Here is an 18,505-nt window from a genome sequence, read left to right as displayed (position 1 = left end):
TTTATTTTTGTCTATATTATGTCTAATTGTTTTTTGATGATTGCATTCCCATAAGCTTTTTAAAAAAGGCAGAAAAGTACCATTTTGATGAGTCTTTAGTAAGACTTATATTTTTCAAACGCCCTGCACCCCCACTAGATAAACTTTTTAGGAAAAAAAAAATTATTCAAATCTCTTCTAATATCCAAATGCATAAAAAAAATATTGCGTGCGCTCCCATATCCAAAATTTTAAAAGTATGACCCACCCTAATAGGCATAGAACAAAACACAAAAGAGTGGTATGATTACAGAAAAAAAAAATACAGTTGATTGACTATCTTATTGACTGGAGTTTTTTTGGAAAACTTAGTTTTATATTATAGCAGAATGTTTTTTAAAGTAAGACATCTTCACTGGCCAAGACCATATAGAAAGTATTTGAAAAGGTAAATTTTTTGAAGACTTTCTAAAGCAAAAGTTGAAAAATGCATATATTTTAATAGCCTAATCAACAATAAATATAGTTGTAGCTTTGATAAATTAGGTCCTTCAGGAAATCTATTAGACTAGAAAACTAAATATTGTGTTGGGCCATGATCAACAGTAGAAAATTTTTATGTTTAATGCCAGCTACGAATTTCAACGTACAGATGCAAAACTTAACGTTTTTTAATCATACCTGACCAATACATCAAATTTTTTTAAGTTTTTTTAAAGAAACAGTAAATTCAATATATTAAGGATAAAAATAAAAAACTGGAATTATCTTAAAATTAAGCTTTGCAACCTAATTTTGTTGTGTTAATAGTCAAGTTTGGCAATCTGATTTTGTTATGTTAAAACCATTAAGAAAACTTTTTAAAATCTTAAAGTTTGTTCCTATTGTAATTGTTTTAAGATAAAAACAATTTTAACATTTTGAAAAATTAATTTGTGAACTTGTATATATTAAGGGTTCCTTTTATAATTTTTATAACTATAATTTTATCTTTGCTAATTTATATTTTTGTTTCAACACGTCACTTAAGTTTTCGAATGATTCAAGTTTTAGCTGGTGAGTGTTTTCGAATCTTTTTACTTACTGTTCAACTGGAAGAATGTCTGACAAATTGTTTGTATTTTCTCTCTTGTTTTTTTAACTTGTTTTAAACAACTTTATATTGGTTTTTTGTTTGATATTTGCAGAAAATAATTGTAATACTATGAGCAAGCTTATAGATTCACCAAAACAAAAGTTTGAAATTTTTATTTGCTAGCTGCAAAAATAAATTAGATTTATTGAAATATATTTCTATTTTCATGAAATAAGGAATTTTAACTAGCCATTTAATTTTGGCACATTTTGCGCACAACCGCAACTACAGCAACTGCCCAACTAAATAAATGTCTTAATTATTCGGGATTATTTATAGAAAGTTTTTTAATCATTTAAAATCCTAAAACATACCACAACTTTTGCAAGCATCTATAGCTGTTTGATACTGTTGAACATATAAATTAAGTTGGTTGACAATTGCATTAAGAACTGTGTCATGTTGAGCTGCATCTAAGCACATATCATATAAACTTTTCTGTACAAAGCTGTTGGCAGTGCATACAATCAAGTCTCGGATATTTTCAAGGTGCTATATAAAAAATGTTTATATATTTATAGAATAAAAAATGTTTATATATATATAGAATAAGAAACTTATTTAGTTAAAAGTTTGCATTTAAATAACTTTTTCTAAAAAAAATTATTTTTAAAGAAACCACATTTTAATTGCAAAAACAAACACCTACTGCTAAAGTATTGTTGCGCGCAGAATATGCCATTGCCATTTGCTTATTTAGCTTAGTCAACTGATCAACTAAAGTGTCTAGATTGCAACCTAAAAAATTAAAAACAACAACAACAAAAGATAGTCAAAACACATTTAAACATATATCATTTTGTAAAGATAAAACAAAAGAAACAAAAGATAGTTATCTATCTGTGAATAACGTTAAGATTATTACTGATAAAGAACATAAAATTCAAAGTCATTTTAATTATAAATTATTAAAATATTTATTATATTTTATTATATAAAAACTAGTAAGGAGCATAAAATCTGTAAAGAACAAGGTCTTAAAGGTCTTTAAATAAGAGATATTTTTTAAAAGTTGTCTAAAATTTTTTTTTTTTGAATTATAACTATATTTTTAATCAATAAAAATTTTTTACATTTTTAATTCTTTAAACATAAATTGTATTGAATATTTGTAGTCAGGTAAACTTGACAACAATTCTGGATCTTTCACCATAGAAATTAAAAATGTCAATCTGATCAAAAAATGTAGAGAAGATCGCAAAATAGAATCTTTAATATTTTAGTACAAAATGCTATCTAAAATCTCTTAATATAATATCCAAAATCTCTTAATTATTTACTGCATTTAATTTGTTTCAAAAAATATCTTGGCAAAAAACTGCTGCACAGCTTTTTCAAAGTTATAGAGTTGAGAAAGGGCTGTAGCAACAACTAAAGTAGCCTCCTCAACTGTAGTGGCCTACAAATATCCTACAAATTATAATTAATGATTAAGAAATCCTAGAAAACTCATTGAAGACTTTTTGGAAAGATATTTTTTGTTGGTTATAGGTAAATTAAAATTTTTAATATTAAACTAAAATTGTGGACTTCAAATTACCACATTTGGGCATTTTTGACAAATTAGTGTTTTTTAATAAATATTCAAAGTTCAATTTTTTTATAGATGGTAGTTAAAGGAGTAATTTATTAGATATACTTAAAAAAAAAGTTCAAATGTTTAATTAAATTTGGTGGTTCCTACTGTTTATTGATAAGGGATTATCCATAAATTACGTAACGCAAACTTTCACAATAAACAAAACAAAAAAGATCAGTTTTCCCTCGCAGAGTCTTAATTTAAACTACATGGTGCGTAAAAAGTTCGGGGCCATTTTTCTATAACATTTTAAACAAGGTAGACAAACTTTTTATGCACCCTATGCAGTTTTTCAGATTTTACATAATGTAACCCCATTTGTAAACAATGTTTGTATTGTTTTTTAGGAAAAATGTCTGAACTCAGATCAGCTATTATTTGTCTACTTGAGCAAGGAAGAAGAGTGAAAGAAATTGTCCAACTTCTAAACATCAAACATCACAAAACTGTATCCAAAGTCATTAGGCGATATCAAGAAACTAGGAGCTATGAAGACAGACGGAAAAGTGGATGTCCTTGGACTGCCAACACTCCAGCTAACTGGAATAATATTTTAGGTCGAACCAAAAGAAACCCACGAACACAGAAGAACTCAACAAGAAAAATGGCAAGGCTGTTGAAATTTCTGAAGGATCAGTCCAAAATATTCTGAAAGGAACCGGATTAAAAGCCAGGAAGCATGTCACAGCTCAATTACTTACAAAAGAGATGAAACGAAAACGTTTGAACCGATGCAGGAAGCTTCGGAAACATTTTGGTGCACAGTGATCAGGAATAAGTTAAAATTAGGCCAAAACTAATTTTTTTGAAAATATTTTTTCAAAATTGCTGAAAATTTGCTCTATGGTGTAAAAAAGGTAGACAAGGAAAGAAGACTATAAATCTTTTAAAAAAGGTCAAATATGGTGGAGGAAGGAGGATGATTTGGGAGAAGATATTTTTTTGTAAAAAAAAAATGTAATCAAAAAGTAAATTTTAAAGTAATTCATTTCTATCAATTTAAATTTTGTCCTCAATAACTAAATAAAGTTGATGTTTAGTAAACTTTACATTTAATTTATACTTCAGTGAAAGAAAAATGATATTAACTTTTGCATGCATATATATATATATATATATATATATATATATATATATATATATATATATATATATATATATATATATATATATATATATATATATATATATATATATATATTCCCATTAAAAAGCTTTGTTCAGGAAAATCTCTCAAAACATAAAAATTAAAGATAATTTACATCATATTAGCTTTTAGTTGCTAATTTTTCTATAAAATGAGCTTTTTAAAACCACATTATTTCAAAATGGGGCAAGTTGGGGCAGTTATACCGTTAGAATCATAAGAAACTGTAGAAAATAGTTAGCTAATAGCATTATTTAAATTGCGCTACTCAAAAAGCAGTATTTTGGCCAAATTTTAATTGTTTCAAAATCAATGTGCATTGTCATGTTTTTATTATTTCAATGGCATACTAGTTTCAGGGAAATAAGACCATATTGAAACCTGCTCCATCACAGCCATCCTTAAAACACATTTGATACTCATCACTGAAATAAAAGAATCTTCAATTATATTTAAAACAGAATTAATTGTCATTCTTACAAGATTTTTGTATTGAACAGAAACACCTTTTGCATCCAAAACATAACTAATTGCAGAACAGAGTTTTTTTCTTCCTACAAGTAATTCATTGTTATTGAAAAATAGATGCCTTTTGAAGCAAAAAAATCTTAATTTTCTGATTTGCTCCCTTCTTAGTGTAGGAGAATGCATCATAGTTATGGATTTATCTATATTAAAGGTATCTATTGTTTCAATGTGGTTTTTGAAAAGCACATGGCCAACACGTCTTGTTATTTTATGTATCAACTCTATATAAGAGGTGAACTAATAACTGTTTAACATTCAACTCTGGACATTCATTAGTGATAAAGTTGCCTATATAGTTTATCTAAAAAAAAAAATCCTACAAGACAGTAGGACATGAGACATGTACTGGGTTGGATGTTACCAGTAGCATGAATGTTACATGTATGTGATCATGATGATCCTAATCCTGAACTGAGTATATTTACAAAATTATCTTTGTGCACTTATTTTGCGTATTATAACAAATATCTTATTTTGTATATTATACAAATATCTTTGCCTACTTAGCCTTGCATAACACATTGATGACATCATACTGAAACAGTTCTTAAAAACGGTTAAAAACTGTTAGAAGCTAAAAAGCTCATATAATTTAACATCATAATTTCACTTTGATTACTTCCAAAAGCCATGTTTTTTACTCCATTTAAATGTCATTGGAAGAAGATCATTAAAAATTGAGTTATAAAACAAGCAAACATGTAAATAAGTCTGTATTTTCAACTTTGCTAAACACTCTTGTAAGTATAATAGATAATGAACTCCTGAAAAGTGGTTTCAATGTGGTCTTTGATGCAAAATGAATTAAATAAGATATAAAAAAGAAATCAAGTAACCTAAAATAGTCCAAGTTACATACATCAAGTTACATTTTTAATGTAATTTATTATTTTTTAACATTTTACATACATTGGATACTTGCAAATGCAAAACATGTATAGTGTTTCGAGGCAAAAAAAAAAAAAAAAAAAAAAAGACAACACTTTAACAGCAAAAAAATGTTGTGGCCAGGTTACAAAAAGAGAAGAAAACAGATGAAAAACAAAAAAAGAAAACAACTAGATATAAGAAATACAACTTTGACATTTTAAATATATGTCAAAAGATAAATAGGTACATATACCATAGTTGAAATATTACCCACCAGTGGGGTGTATGGTGTGGGGTGTATGAAACCATATGGATGTATTAAAAGTATCGTAAAAAAAGAATGTATTAAAAAGAAAGTTAGTTATTGAAAATATGTTTTATTTATTTTATTTTTATTTATTTTATTTTTATTTATTTTATTTTTATTTATTTAGTCTGAAGTTGTTCTATAAACCTTTGATGTAAAAAATTTTTATTGTGGTAAACAAAAGAAAAGTTATTTTATATCAAAAATAATATCAAAAACTCAGTTCTTTTCCCCCACCACACCCTACTTTTAAAACATATGACTCTTAGGAATTCTTATAACAATCATAAATTTTTTAAACAATATAATCTATAATCTAAATTATATAACCACTTTACGTGTGTGCATATTGCTAATATTTTTTAATGTTAACAATATGAAATCAATTATATATTTCAACATTAAAAAACTTGATAAATAACCAATTAAAAGATTTTTAGTTACAATTTTTACTTGTAAATATTTTAAATGCAACATTTTTTATATTTATTATTGATATTCCACTGCCCATTACTATTCTTGACTCTCATCACCCAACCATTTAGAAAAATAAATCAAGGTGGTTAAAGCCTCAAAGTCCTTCTTTAAGGACTTTGAGGACTTTTTGATAAGTCTTTAAGCCCAAAGTGGACTTAAAGACTTATCACACAAAGCATTGTGAACTTACCTATCCTATTATTTCACAGTAAGGTGCTTCAATATTTCCGAAAAAACTTATTTAAAATTTTTTTAAATAATATGCAAGCAAAGAGGCTTGTCATCATCAATACCTCAAATTTGGAATAGAACACTATTTTATGAATACCAAGTCCAACAAAAACCAATTCTTTCAGTTTAGTTTATGATAAATAAGGAGATTTTATAGATAAATATCTCAAACAATCATTATCTTTCATATTTAAAACACCTTTATTTTTTTAGAATTCTTCTAGAAGTTTATTAAAACTAGCAACCATAAATCATAAAATAAAGTCATAACTTTTATTGTCTTATAAGATTAAAACTAGTAGATTAAACCTTATAACACTAAACCTTATTATTTTTTAAAATTTGCAGCCAACAAAACAGTAAATGAAATTGCATTTACCACCCAAAATCAAGTGCCATTACAATGGAAGAGGCTTACAAGATTTTTATTTTATTTCATTTACTTTAATTTGCAAATCTATTAAAAAAATCTGGTTTTCTAGGTTTGAATAAAACAAATTTTATTCTAACCTTATTAAAAAAAAAAAATACAAACTTTATACAAATTTTATACAAAACAAACTTTAACTTTTATTGTTTAATTTTTAGAGTTTATTTTTTTTTTAAAGTTTTTGTGATTCATATTTTAAAAATTATTTTTTATTTATAGTAATTTAAAATAATTTTATAATTTTATATACATTTTATTTATCATTGAAAGGTAGAAAAAAATTTATCAGCAGAGTCCATGAACTAAAATTGAACTTTAACACGTAAAATAATTATTACCAAGTTAAAACAAAATATTTACTTTCAAAAAGTTTGTCTGTAATAAGGAATGGCCACACTGAAATTTCACTTATAACGTTATTTACAGAAGAAACATTCAAAAGTTTAGATGGATCGAGATCAGATTTAGAAACTGTTGAGCAATCCACATTTTTCAAAACATCGCATAATACTAAACAAATAAATGAACACAAAACTAGAAAATAATATAACAATGAATAGTATTAAAATCAACAAAATAAAATAGATAAAATAAAAAATAGAATACATAGTGAAAGTGAAATCTATTTTATACATTTGCATAAAATATACAACTCCTTAAATTATGCGTTTCGAATATAAAGACATAGCAATAAAGTTTTTATGTCAAATTTTAGTTTTACCTTCAAATAATTTTTGTTCTAATTAATAAGTTATTAGATATATAAAAGACGCTTATTGAGTTTAATCAATCTTTATTTTTTCAAAACAATTTTTCACTCATTTGCTAAGTGCACAAAAATTAATGATAATTAATAAGCAATGACCTAATAATTGTAAACTGTTATCCATTGATGCCAAATAGTGTATTTTTTTAAATTAAAAAAAAACTTAAAAACTTGAAGAAATTAAAATAAAAGGAACTAAAAATAAAATAAAAGTTGTTTTGACATTTCATTTTTAAAACCTTTAAAAATCATATTTAATAAAGTATTGAATAAAAATATCATATATACAAATTATTCTGTTTATAAACTTTTGATATCAAGAAATTTAAAATCTTGAACAGAATATTTATAAATCAAACTTTACCATTGGTACATCTTTGTGTATTGCATGCTCGATATTCATAATAAGAACCTTCGCAGCCTCGGCAGACTCCATTGCAAATCAATGTTTGATTAGTATTGCTTGCTAGATTACAAGACCTAATCTTCAAAGTATACCCACCATTGCATGACGCAGTGCATGGATACCAATCTTCCCATGAAGTCCACTGGTATACTAAACAGAATTTACCATTTGCAATAAAAATAAACTTTATACATAAAACACTAAAAAAAAAAATTATTTATTAACCATTGCTATAAATTACCCAGAAAAACATTCGATAACAAATTTTGACTACACTATTAGATACAAAAAAAAAAAAAAATTATTTCAATAGAGTAGAAAAAATCGTTCTGGTTGTTTTTAAAAAAATTAATATTTCAGAAATTCAACTAATGAGATCTCAATTTGAAGTCAGTAAAAAAATTACACCATCAATTTGTATTAAAAAGATATTTAACTTTTTTCTGTTTTTGTTGTTGTCAGCTGCTACACAGTAGTTCGATGACAGTGGCCCAGGATCATGTAATAAATAAAAAAGCCAACTATGTTTTTGTTTTTAAATATTTAAAAAATTTAATCATAGTTTTGAAAAAACCAAATTTATATTTGAAAACACTCTTAAAAAATATAGAAAATCAACATAAAATAATTTAAAAAGAAAAAAACAATTTACTGCAAAAACTTTTTTAAAAGTTGTTAATAATAAATATTTGTCCAGGTTTGTTTACCTTTTAAGCTCAGGTTTGTCTACCTTTTTGCTTTAAAAAAAGATGCATAAAGAATAGTTTTGGCTATACTTGTTTTGGATAAACTTGAGTATATAGTTAAGATAAATTTAAGATACATGTAACACATTTTAACTGATACTTTATAACTGCTTGAGTTCTCAAAATAATAGTCTATTCACATCCGACTGTAAGAGATAAGCCAGTTCCAAATGGCCTGTTATCTAAACAAGCTCAGAAGAAAAGAAATAAAGATGTTAAAAGTTAGTAAAAAAAACTTTTTTTCTTTCCCTTTTTATGAAAATTCACAAATAAAGGATATATAAAGAAAAGATTGCTTAGCTCATCAGACCTTTTCACATTATGATTTTGTTGCGTACCAGAAAAACCTAACGCAGGTAAAAATTAAATTTAGTTCGAAACCACGTTAAAATTCATTTAAAGGGTTTATCTTATAAAAAACATTATCAATAAAACTTAAACATGTTTAAAAAAAAAATTACCTCATTTTAAAAAAGTTATACTTGTTTTAACATTTATAATATATATATATATATATATATATATATATATATATATATATATATATATATATATATATATATATATATATATATATATATATATATACATATATATATATATACATATATATATATATATATATATATATGTATATGTATATATATATATATATATATATATATATATATATATATATATATATATATATATATATACATATATATATACATATATATATATATACATATATATATATATATATATATGTATATGTATATATATATATATATATATATATATATATATATACATATATATATACATATATATATATATATATGTATATATATATATATATATATATATATATATATATATATATATATATATATATATATATATATATATATATATATATATATATATATATATATATATATATATATATATATATATATATATATATAGGTATAGGCACCAAATGAACCAGATAATGGTGCTAGTGGAAATATTGCAACAAGTATTTCACACCTTATTCCTCATAATTGTAACTACAAACTGTATGTTGATAACTGGCTTAACAGTATACCATTAAAGTTTATATGTATGGTACTCTTGTGTTAGAAACTGTTAGTTGAAACTGTTTAAAAAAAAGGTCTTTTGTTAAAAAAAAAAAAAAAAAGGAAAAATGTTGGTACTATGTTTAAAATAAGACCGTAGAGGTATGATCTATTTGATTTTTTGTATGCTTTTGTATGTTGTATGCTGGTTTGATTTTTTTGGTGCAAATTTAACTTATTGTAGCTGACTTTTTTTTATTTGAAGGAAACAATTTAATAAGAAAGCATGGGTACCTTTCTCAAATATGTTCAATAAAGAAGTTCAACTAATTTCAAATAAGTTGTTCACTAAAGAGGTCCTAAATATTACTTTTCATGTTAATGATGCTGTTGGATAATGGCCAATTGTAGAGAGTATCATTCTCATTGTCAACTTGATAATTTTTTAACACTTTTTGCCACTGTTAAGTTACTAAGCAGTTATCACAATTTTAAAATTTTAAATTTATAAATAAAATTTGTTGTTGGTTTCTGCCTCTGACTGTTTCCAAGACCCACCAGAAGGGGATACTATCAATTGTTCTTTTTGTCAGAAAATATAATCAGTTGTTATTTTATACTTTCTTGAAATTTGATGGCTTAATATCTATATTTTATCATTTTGTTTTAAAATTTGAAACAACACCAGGATTTGAAACAACATTAAAACTAAATAATTTATACTAAACTGCACTTATAATTACAAACAAAGAAAACAAAAAACTTTCAAAAAACAAACTTCCTTAAAAAATCCCTGACCTCCATCAATTTTTTGACAACAAGAAAGTCATCAATTTGATTGGTCAATATGTTTGAGCTCTGCGACTAATTTAATTGTGCAATTTTTCAAGAGTTTTGTGATTTTTTACACTTATTCTCTCTGAATGGTTCTAACAATTCTAGAACCTAAATGGTATGGTTCTAACATATCTAAAACCTAAATGGTATGTTTCTAACAATTCTGAAAAGGTATGACACAACCCTATGTCATTTAATTAAACTAAAATCTGGTTCAGCAGGGGTGTAAAAAGATATTGCAATATCATAAATTCAATCAAAATAAATTTACTTTACTTTTTTATTGTATATTTAAATTAAACTTGAGCAAAACAGAAATAAAATTTTGACTTAAAGCGTGTACACAAAATAAATGTGAAAGAATAAACATGTCATTTTTTTTCAGTGGTTGTGTTAAAATCTTTTCAATTGTTCTGTATTTTGTTTACAACCTGTTGAGGTTTTAAAAAAATATATTAGTTTTTGGACTTAACTTGAAATTAGTTTTAAAAATGACAAAAGAAGAAGACATAAGAGAAAAAATTATGCACAAATATTTACAAAATTCTAATAGTAGCTACAATTCAATAGCAAAATCGTTGCAAATACATCCATACACCATTAGTTGTGTTATTCAACGTTTTTCTAAAAAAAAATCGATCAAACACAAATCTGGTGGAGGAAGAAAGGAAAGTTTTAAAGATATAAAACTAGTTAGAAAACTGCTTAACAGTTTTAAGAATAACCCAAGCCTTTCACTAAGGGAACGCGCAAAAATATGTGGATTTTCTCATAGTTTTGTTGCAAAAGTTAGAAACAAACATGGTTTTCATTCTTTCAAAGCACGAAAAGTGCCCAACCGTTCTGAAACTTAACAAAAAAGTGCAAGAGCCCACGGTAGAAAGTTGTATGACAATTTTATTTCTAAAAATTTCTGTATTATTGAAGACAATGAAACTTATATCAAGTACGATCATCAACAAATTCCTGGTGCTGTTTAATATATTGCCAAAAATAGAGGAAAAGCAGATAAGAAATTTAAATACACAAAACATGACAAGTTTGCTAAAAAAGCTTTGATTTGGCAAGCTATTTGCAGTTGTGGCAAAAAATCAGCACCTTGTATTTCTCAGTCCACACTTTCTGGTCAAATATATGTTAAAGAATGTTTACAAAAACGCCTTTTACCTCTCATTAAATCACACAATAACAGACCTGTGTTCTAGCCTGATTTAGCTTCAATTCATTATTGTAAACTAGCTATGGAATAGTATAAAAAGAATAATGTGAAATTTGTGCCTAAAACAGAAAATCCTCCAAACTGCCCAGAATTGAGAGTTATTGAAAAGTACTAGGCTATTATTAAAAGAAAAATGAAAAAAACAAAAAAGCTTTGCAGAAACATTAAAGATATTAAAATATCATTTAAAAAAGTATCAAATAGTTTTGATTCTTATTCTGTGCGCAAGCTTATGGGTACCACTAAAGCAAAAGCTCGAAATTTTATTAGATTCCAAAAGAAACATTTAATTTTTTTTTTAATGTTTGATCTTCTTATATTATTGTATTAAAATTATTACTTGGTTCGAAATAAAAATTGAGGAGTACTGTTTTTTAGTTGTTTTTCTACTTTCACATTTATTTCGTGTAAACGCTTTATATAACCTGAATAACAAATGTTACCTAAACTTCTTAAATAATCAGGTTGAAGGAAATAAATTCACCTAGGAAAGACTGGGAAACATGTGTACCTAATTTGTAAAATTTTCTATAATAATGTTAACGATCTCTATTATTGTAAGTGTTTATCTCTGTAGTTATCAGTTATTTATTACTATTATTAACTGTTATCTCTGTTATTTTTGCATTTTCATCTTAACTTACTTACAGGTGAGATTTCATGAGGATATCAAAGTTAAAAAAAAATATATAATGATGGTGATATAATGATATGACAGAAGATTATAGATTATATATTGTATATAATTATTGTACATTATATGAATTTTTATACACTTTGTATATTTCTAAAACAAATATTAGTTATTATAAACTATTTTTAAAGCTTCATGATAATCTTGATAAAATGAATACAAAATTGTGTAATACAAGTGTGACAGAAGCAAACCATTCAATATTGAAAAAATTATTTTTAATTAAAAAAATATAAGAATAATGTTAACATACCAGCACCATCACAACTAAGAATTGTTGAATTAATTAGTTCATTATATCTTTGAAGTTGAAGCAGTGATGCATTTATAAAAGCATATTGGTCAACAGCTGTTTCACAGAAATTTAGGAGACTTTGTTGAATTGCTGAGTTATTGCTACAAGCAAGAACATAACTTGCTAAGTTTATGTACTAAAAATATTAAACATATATATTTAAAAACATTGCTTAACAAATAAACAAGCACATAACATATAATATATATATATCAAAGCATTTATAGTGCATATAGTCAAACATGTATTGAATATATATCAAACCATAATGTATAACATGTAAGCACACAAATAAGATTTTTTTATAAAAATTGTATTTCTTTTATTTTTTGTGTTTTGATTAATATAAATTAATTCTTAATAATCAAAAATTATAATATATTTCTTAAGATTAGCAGGAATGTCGAGAAATATGCAGATTTTCCAGACAGCTTATTTACTTGAAATGCTATGAGTTCAATCATTTCTATTATAGAAGTAGTATGATTTATTTATGTAACTTTTAATGCTTTTTATTCAGAAGAAAAATTTATTTCTTGAAACAATTTAAACGTCGAAAAAACAAATGCTTTAGAATGATCATTAAACTGTCCTAATCATCACACTTTTAAGGAATTACCTATATTTTAAAATTATTTCATTATCAATGAGACTAGTAGTGTACAAAATAATGTAATGTATTAGTAACACAAGTATTGTATTAATAGTAAACAAATTTTGTAATAATGTACAAACTATTTTGTAATAATGTACAAACTGTATTACTAGTGAAAAAACTTTACAAATAAATAAAACTACCACTATAACCAATTCCAAAATAATCATCTAGAGCATGTAGAAATGTTGAATGTTTCTTTGTACATTGTTTTAATATATGGTATCACATTATATTTTATCTCAATCTTGTTTCTGAAAAGGTATGGATATGAACAGGGTTAACGTTGATTAAATAATTAAAAATTATTATGAAACTAGTACTCGTTATAACTCGAGAATTAGAAATTACTGATAATAAACTTGTAATAACTGATAAGAATTACTGATAATAAACTTGTAATAACTGATAAGAATTACTGATAATAAACTTGTAATAACTGATAAGAATTACTGATAATAAGCTATTATTTTTAATACTGATTTTATTAATGCTTCAGTAATTCAAGATAATTGTTAAACGGCTTTCCTACTACAGTTCATTATCATTATGGCATGAAGAGTGGTAAGGCAAATCAAGAAATCCCACGGTTTTAGAATAATTGCATCTTACTTTTTCTATTTCCTTATTATCCTTAGTAACCGATATAAAAATTTTCATTTGACAGAGATGAGAGAAATTTTAAATTATAGAGAAATTATATTGCTTATAACTATTTTTAAATAGTATTAAACTAAACTTTGGATATTCCAAAATATAAATATACCTTATAAAAAAAAAGTAAAATTATACAGCAGAAATTCAAAATTTTTTCAAATTTTGTGATAAAGGATTGTTTTTTAAAAATTTAAGAACTTGATATGACTAATACTTAATATAAAGCAAAAAATATTTATTTTAAATTTGTAAACTACTTAGGTCATTAGAAAAGTAGAATTTGATCTATAAAGTTGCAATAAAACAGGAAATAATTAAATATTATTTTAAATAGTATCTAATTATGAATATTTTAAGTACTTAAAGAAATATATTGAATGTGAGTTAAAACAATTATTTGAATTTTATTAAACACATTTAAAGGAAAAATATCAAAAAAGGAAAAATTTAAATATCGAGCATATATTAAAACCCATTTTCTATTAGAAGTTTCAACACAAGCCATAACCGATGAATTGGTTTTAGTTTATAGTGACCAAGCATCAAAATATAGTACAGTTGCCAGATTTGCTAATTGATTTAAATATGGTAGAGAGAATCTCAAAGATGATCCTCAAAACACCCTGAAATTACGTATACATTACATTTGTGCACATTTAGCAAGTGAATCAAATCAATAAAATAATAATTTGCTTAATATTTTGCTGAATTATCTGCTGGTTAAAAAATAAATGGAAAACATGTAAATCTTTTATAAATATTGCCTCCAGCAACCATGTGTGTAACTATGCATTTTTTATTTTTGTACATGACCACAAAAAAATAAGTTAAAAAACTGATAAATAAAAGATTTAGGTTTCTTATGATATTTTGTTATTTATTTTATTTTTTATTTTTAGATTTTGCACAAAAAATTTTTCTATCAGATCATCTTAGAAGTAAGTTTTAAAAAAACCTTATCAATGTATGATACAGAGAAAATACAAATAAAAAAGGTTGAAGAAAAGTCTATTTTATATAGATAATAAAAACTAATCAAAAATGATTATATTTTCAAAAACTATTACTTCAGTTTTTATTTGATGATGATGCTATAGCAACAATTTTCATGAAAACAATGAACTATTTTAAAGAACAACAATAAAGATAAAAAAGAACAAACAATAAAAATGTTGCAAGGCAGTCTCGTCAATCATTTTACAGTCTTTTCACATCACAAGGTTACAAAATAACTTTTTTTAAGTATTTTTATAAAATTGGTACTAGTTGAAGATATTGACTAAAAAGCAGCAGATGTTATCAGAATACTTTAATAAGTCCAGCTTTTAACATTTATGTTAAAAGCTGGACTTATCCAGCTTTTAACATTTATGACTTCATATTTTATGACTGAAATCGCAAAATATATTTTCTTTCAGTCAATCAAAAGTCAAAGTCAAAAGCAAAGTTTCTTTAGAGTTTCTTCAAAGTTACTTCAGAGTTTTAAACTTTCTTAATAATAAATATTTTTACATAGAAGCTTGTAATCAAATAAAGTATATAACTTAACATTTTGGCAAAATAAACTTTATAAGAAACTATCATGCATTTAAATTTTACTTTATGCAATTTTTTACATTTAATTGCTAACAAGCAAAAATGATAAAAAATATAAATACGAGCAATATAAAAAGAAAAAATAGGCTAGTAAATGTGCTACTATATATGGTCTAAACTCTAGATAACAAACTGAAAACTGATAATCACCTGTGTGAGATAAAAGTATATAAATGTCGTTAATGTAATAAATTCATAATATAAAGCTCACAAAGCGCTATAATACGTGGGTGAAAGAGGTAAAAAAATGTTGGTGCCATGGTAACCAATCAGAATTAAGTAGTGGATAATGGTGATACCCCTCCTCAGGAATGCACTGCGATCACCAATGACGTTTCGGAGAGCCCGAGACCTGCACTAACGCCACTCGTCAGGGGCTTGTCCTTGCAACAGATCTCACCACCTGCACTCTACGTCATGCTAGTCAATATTGCAATATAATAGGACTACACTACAAAAGCCAAAAATCCCAATCCCTATCCCAGTTTTTAATACAGCTCCAACATTCTTAGAGATCTCATGAGGGTGGTAAGGGATGCGCGTGGTGTGAATATACGCAAATATGTTAATACATATAAATATCATGTACACTTACATTAGAATAGACGAACGTGTACACATGCAAGTATGCGTATGTATAAAAATAAACAATATAATGTATAGAAATAAACTAAGGCAAATAGAAAATAGTAATTAATAATTATGAGTAACTTACCGTTTCTTTTATGGCTGAAATGTGTCTTATTAATATAATAAGTAAATACCACTCATAATCATCGAAATTAAGAATACTCGTCGTTAATATAAAAGTAGTTAGTAGAAAATATGGTAGAAAATGTGGTGACTCCAATAGTATGAGAAATATAAATCTTGCCTGATAAGTAGAGACAAAAGCTATCACACAAAACAAACTCAGATAAATTAAAAATGATTAGCCAGAGATAAAAAAATACAGACATATAATCAGTAGGCAGAGAAAAGTGAAATAAATGAGACAATAAATGCGATTTTTTACTAATAGCTTATAACTACTAAAAAACGTAACGTTTAAAAACAATATTGTTGACAAAACGACCTAACGAACCTTAGTGAACACTGTATAGTGCAAACCACAACAAACTAACTTAGCGACGTCAGATCAAGAAAACTAGATAGAAACAAAAAAGAAACAAAAAACCTTATGAGATTGTGATATGTCTAAACTTATCTAGTGGTATAGTTCAGTACATACAAACCAAGAATACATTTGTTATAAAAATACGCTAATACATAATTTTGTGAAAAATTTTCGCGCTCTTTTGCTTCTCACAAATATGCGGTCTCATTCACATGTAATAACACAAATCTGAATAAATATACAAGGATAAGGTCAAAAAAAGACTACGAACAAAAGTATATAATAAAGAACAAATATTTGATAAACTGATTTTAGAGACTGTTGATGTCTACAGGTGTGATGATGTAGTGCATTAGTATGTTCCGTTTGGTCGTCTCGTCTGGTCTCGTTATGTTTTCGTTCACTTTCAAATCGGGTGAATAGAAAGCTAAACACACTCACTCCTTGCGCTTATGGGCTAGCACATCAGAGCCAGACGTAAGACCTACAGAATGGATTTCAATTGATTGAATGCACACATTAGTCACCGTAGGCCACAAGCCATCGCTCTTAGTCAAAAGAGCTACTGCCCCGTGCTGGTGTGGAATGATGTGCTATGGAGTGAGATTTTAGATCCGAGTACATAGTCAGTGAGCGCTGATCCTATTTTTGCTATATTTTCGTTCAGTCAATCAAAAGTCAAAGTCAAAAGCAAAGTTTCTTTAGAGTTTCTTCAAAGTTACTTCAGAGTTTTAAACTTTCTTAATAATAAATATTTTTACATAGGAGCTTGTAATCAAATAAAGTATATAACTTAACATTTTGGCAAAATAAACAATAAACTTTATAAGAAACTATCATGCATTTAAATTTTACTTTATGCAATTTTTTACATTTAATTGCTAACAAGCAAAAAGTATAATTATAATAAAAAAAGAGTCTTGAATTTTTATTTACTGAAACTTTATTAAAAGAAAAAAAAAATTGATTTTTGAAAAAATTTTGAAATTTGAAAAAAGCCCTTATACCTTTATACTTACTCAAAACTTTTCAAAAAAATCATTAAAAAATTTACTCACCAAAAATACATTATTGAGAGATGTTGTCACAAAACTTATGTCGCCATTAACTTTTGCCAAATAATTATTATTGTCATACGAATTGCAATCTACAAATTGACAGAAATTTATTTAACAATATAACTTGCATGATATCAGTTATACTAATTTATAAATAAATAGTTTTTATAAATCACTTTTAAATAGACTATGTAATTTGAAATCAACTTGCGCTTATGTCCAGGCTACCACAGTTAAGGGTTTAATTTTTTTTTAAAGAAAAATTTTTTATCTCTCTCTTAACCCTCTAATTCTATAACACGAACCACAAAACACGAATCATTACTGTTTTGTTGAATTCTATAACACGAACCACGAACCATTACTGTTTTGTTGAATTCTATAACACAAACCACGAACCATTACTGTTTTGTTGAATTCTATAACACAAACCATTACTGTTTTGTTGAATTCTATAACACAAACCATCACTGTTTCGTTGAATTCTATAACACGAACCATTACTGTTTTGTTGAATTCTATAACACGAACCATTACTGTTTTGTTGAATTCTATAACATGAACCATTACTGTTTTGTTGAATTGGGTACAAGCTAGAACATAACAAAGATCAAATTTGGTAATTTCCAAGAGAGTACTCTACCACTACCACTTACTGTGTCAAATTACACTGCCATCATTAAAATAAAAATATTTAAAAAAGTTGACAAGCACATAAAAAACAATTTTTTTT

At 25.6% G+C, this 18,505-nt stretch overlaps 1 protein-coding gene across 2 annotated transcripts in view; it reads right to left on the bottom strand.

Moving 5' to 3' along the window:
* Positions 1 to 18,505, bottom strand: part of LOC136082291 (uncharacterized) — a 91,278-nt gene that overhangs the window by 5,866 nt on the left and 66,907 nt on the right. For both annotated transcript variants that reach the window (XM_065801051.1, XM_065801050.1), the window contains exons 8-13: positions 17,773 to 17,861; positions 12,648 to 12,825; positions 7,814 to 8,005; positions 7,044 to 7,193; positions 1,764 to 1,852; positions 1,429 to 1,606 (exon numbers count right to left, since the gene is read on the bottom strand). In XM_065801051.1, the coding sequence (XP_065657123.1) occupies positions 1,429 to 1,606; positions 1,764 to 1,852; positions 7,044 to 7,193; positions 7,814 to 8,005; positions 12,648 to 12,825; positions 17,773 to 17,861 (876 nt within the window). The remainder of the gene's footprint in view (positions 1 to 1,428; positions 1,607 to 1,763; positions 1,853 to 7,043; positions 7,194 to 7,813; positions 8,006 to 12,647; positions 12,826 to 17,772; positions 17,862 to 18,505) is intronic.

The sequence above is a fragment of the Hydra vulgaris genome, chromosome 07, assembly GCF_038396675.1.
Source record: "Hydra vulgaris chromosome 07, alternate assembly HydraT2T_AEP".
NCBI lineage: Eukaryota > Metazoa > Cnidaria > Hydrozoa > Anthoathecata > Hydridae > Hydra > Hydra vulgaris.
The sequence above is the reverse complement of the archived record's forward strand: the minus strand, read 5'-3'. Positions and strand labels throughout refer to the sequence as shown.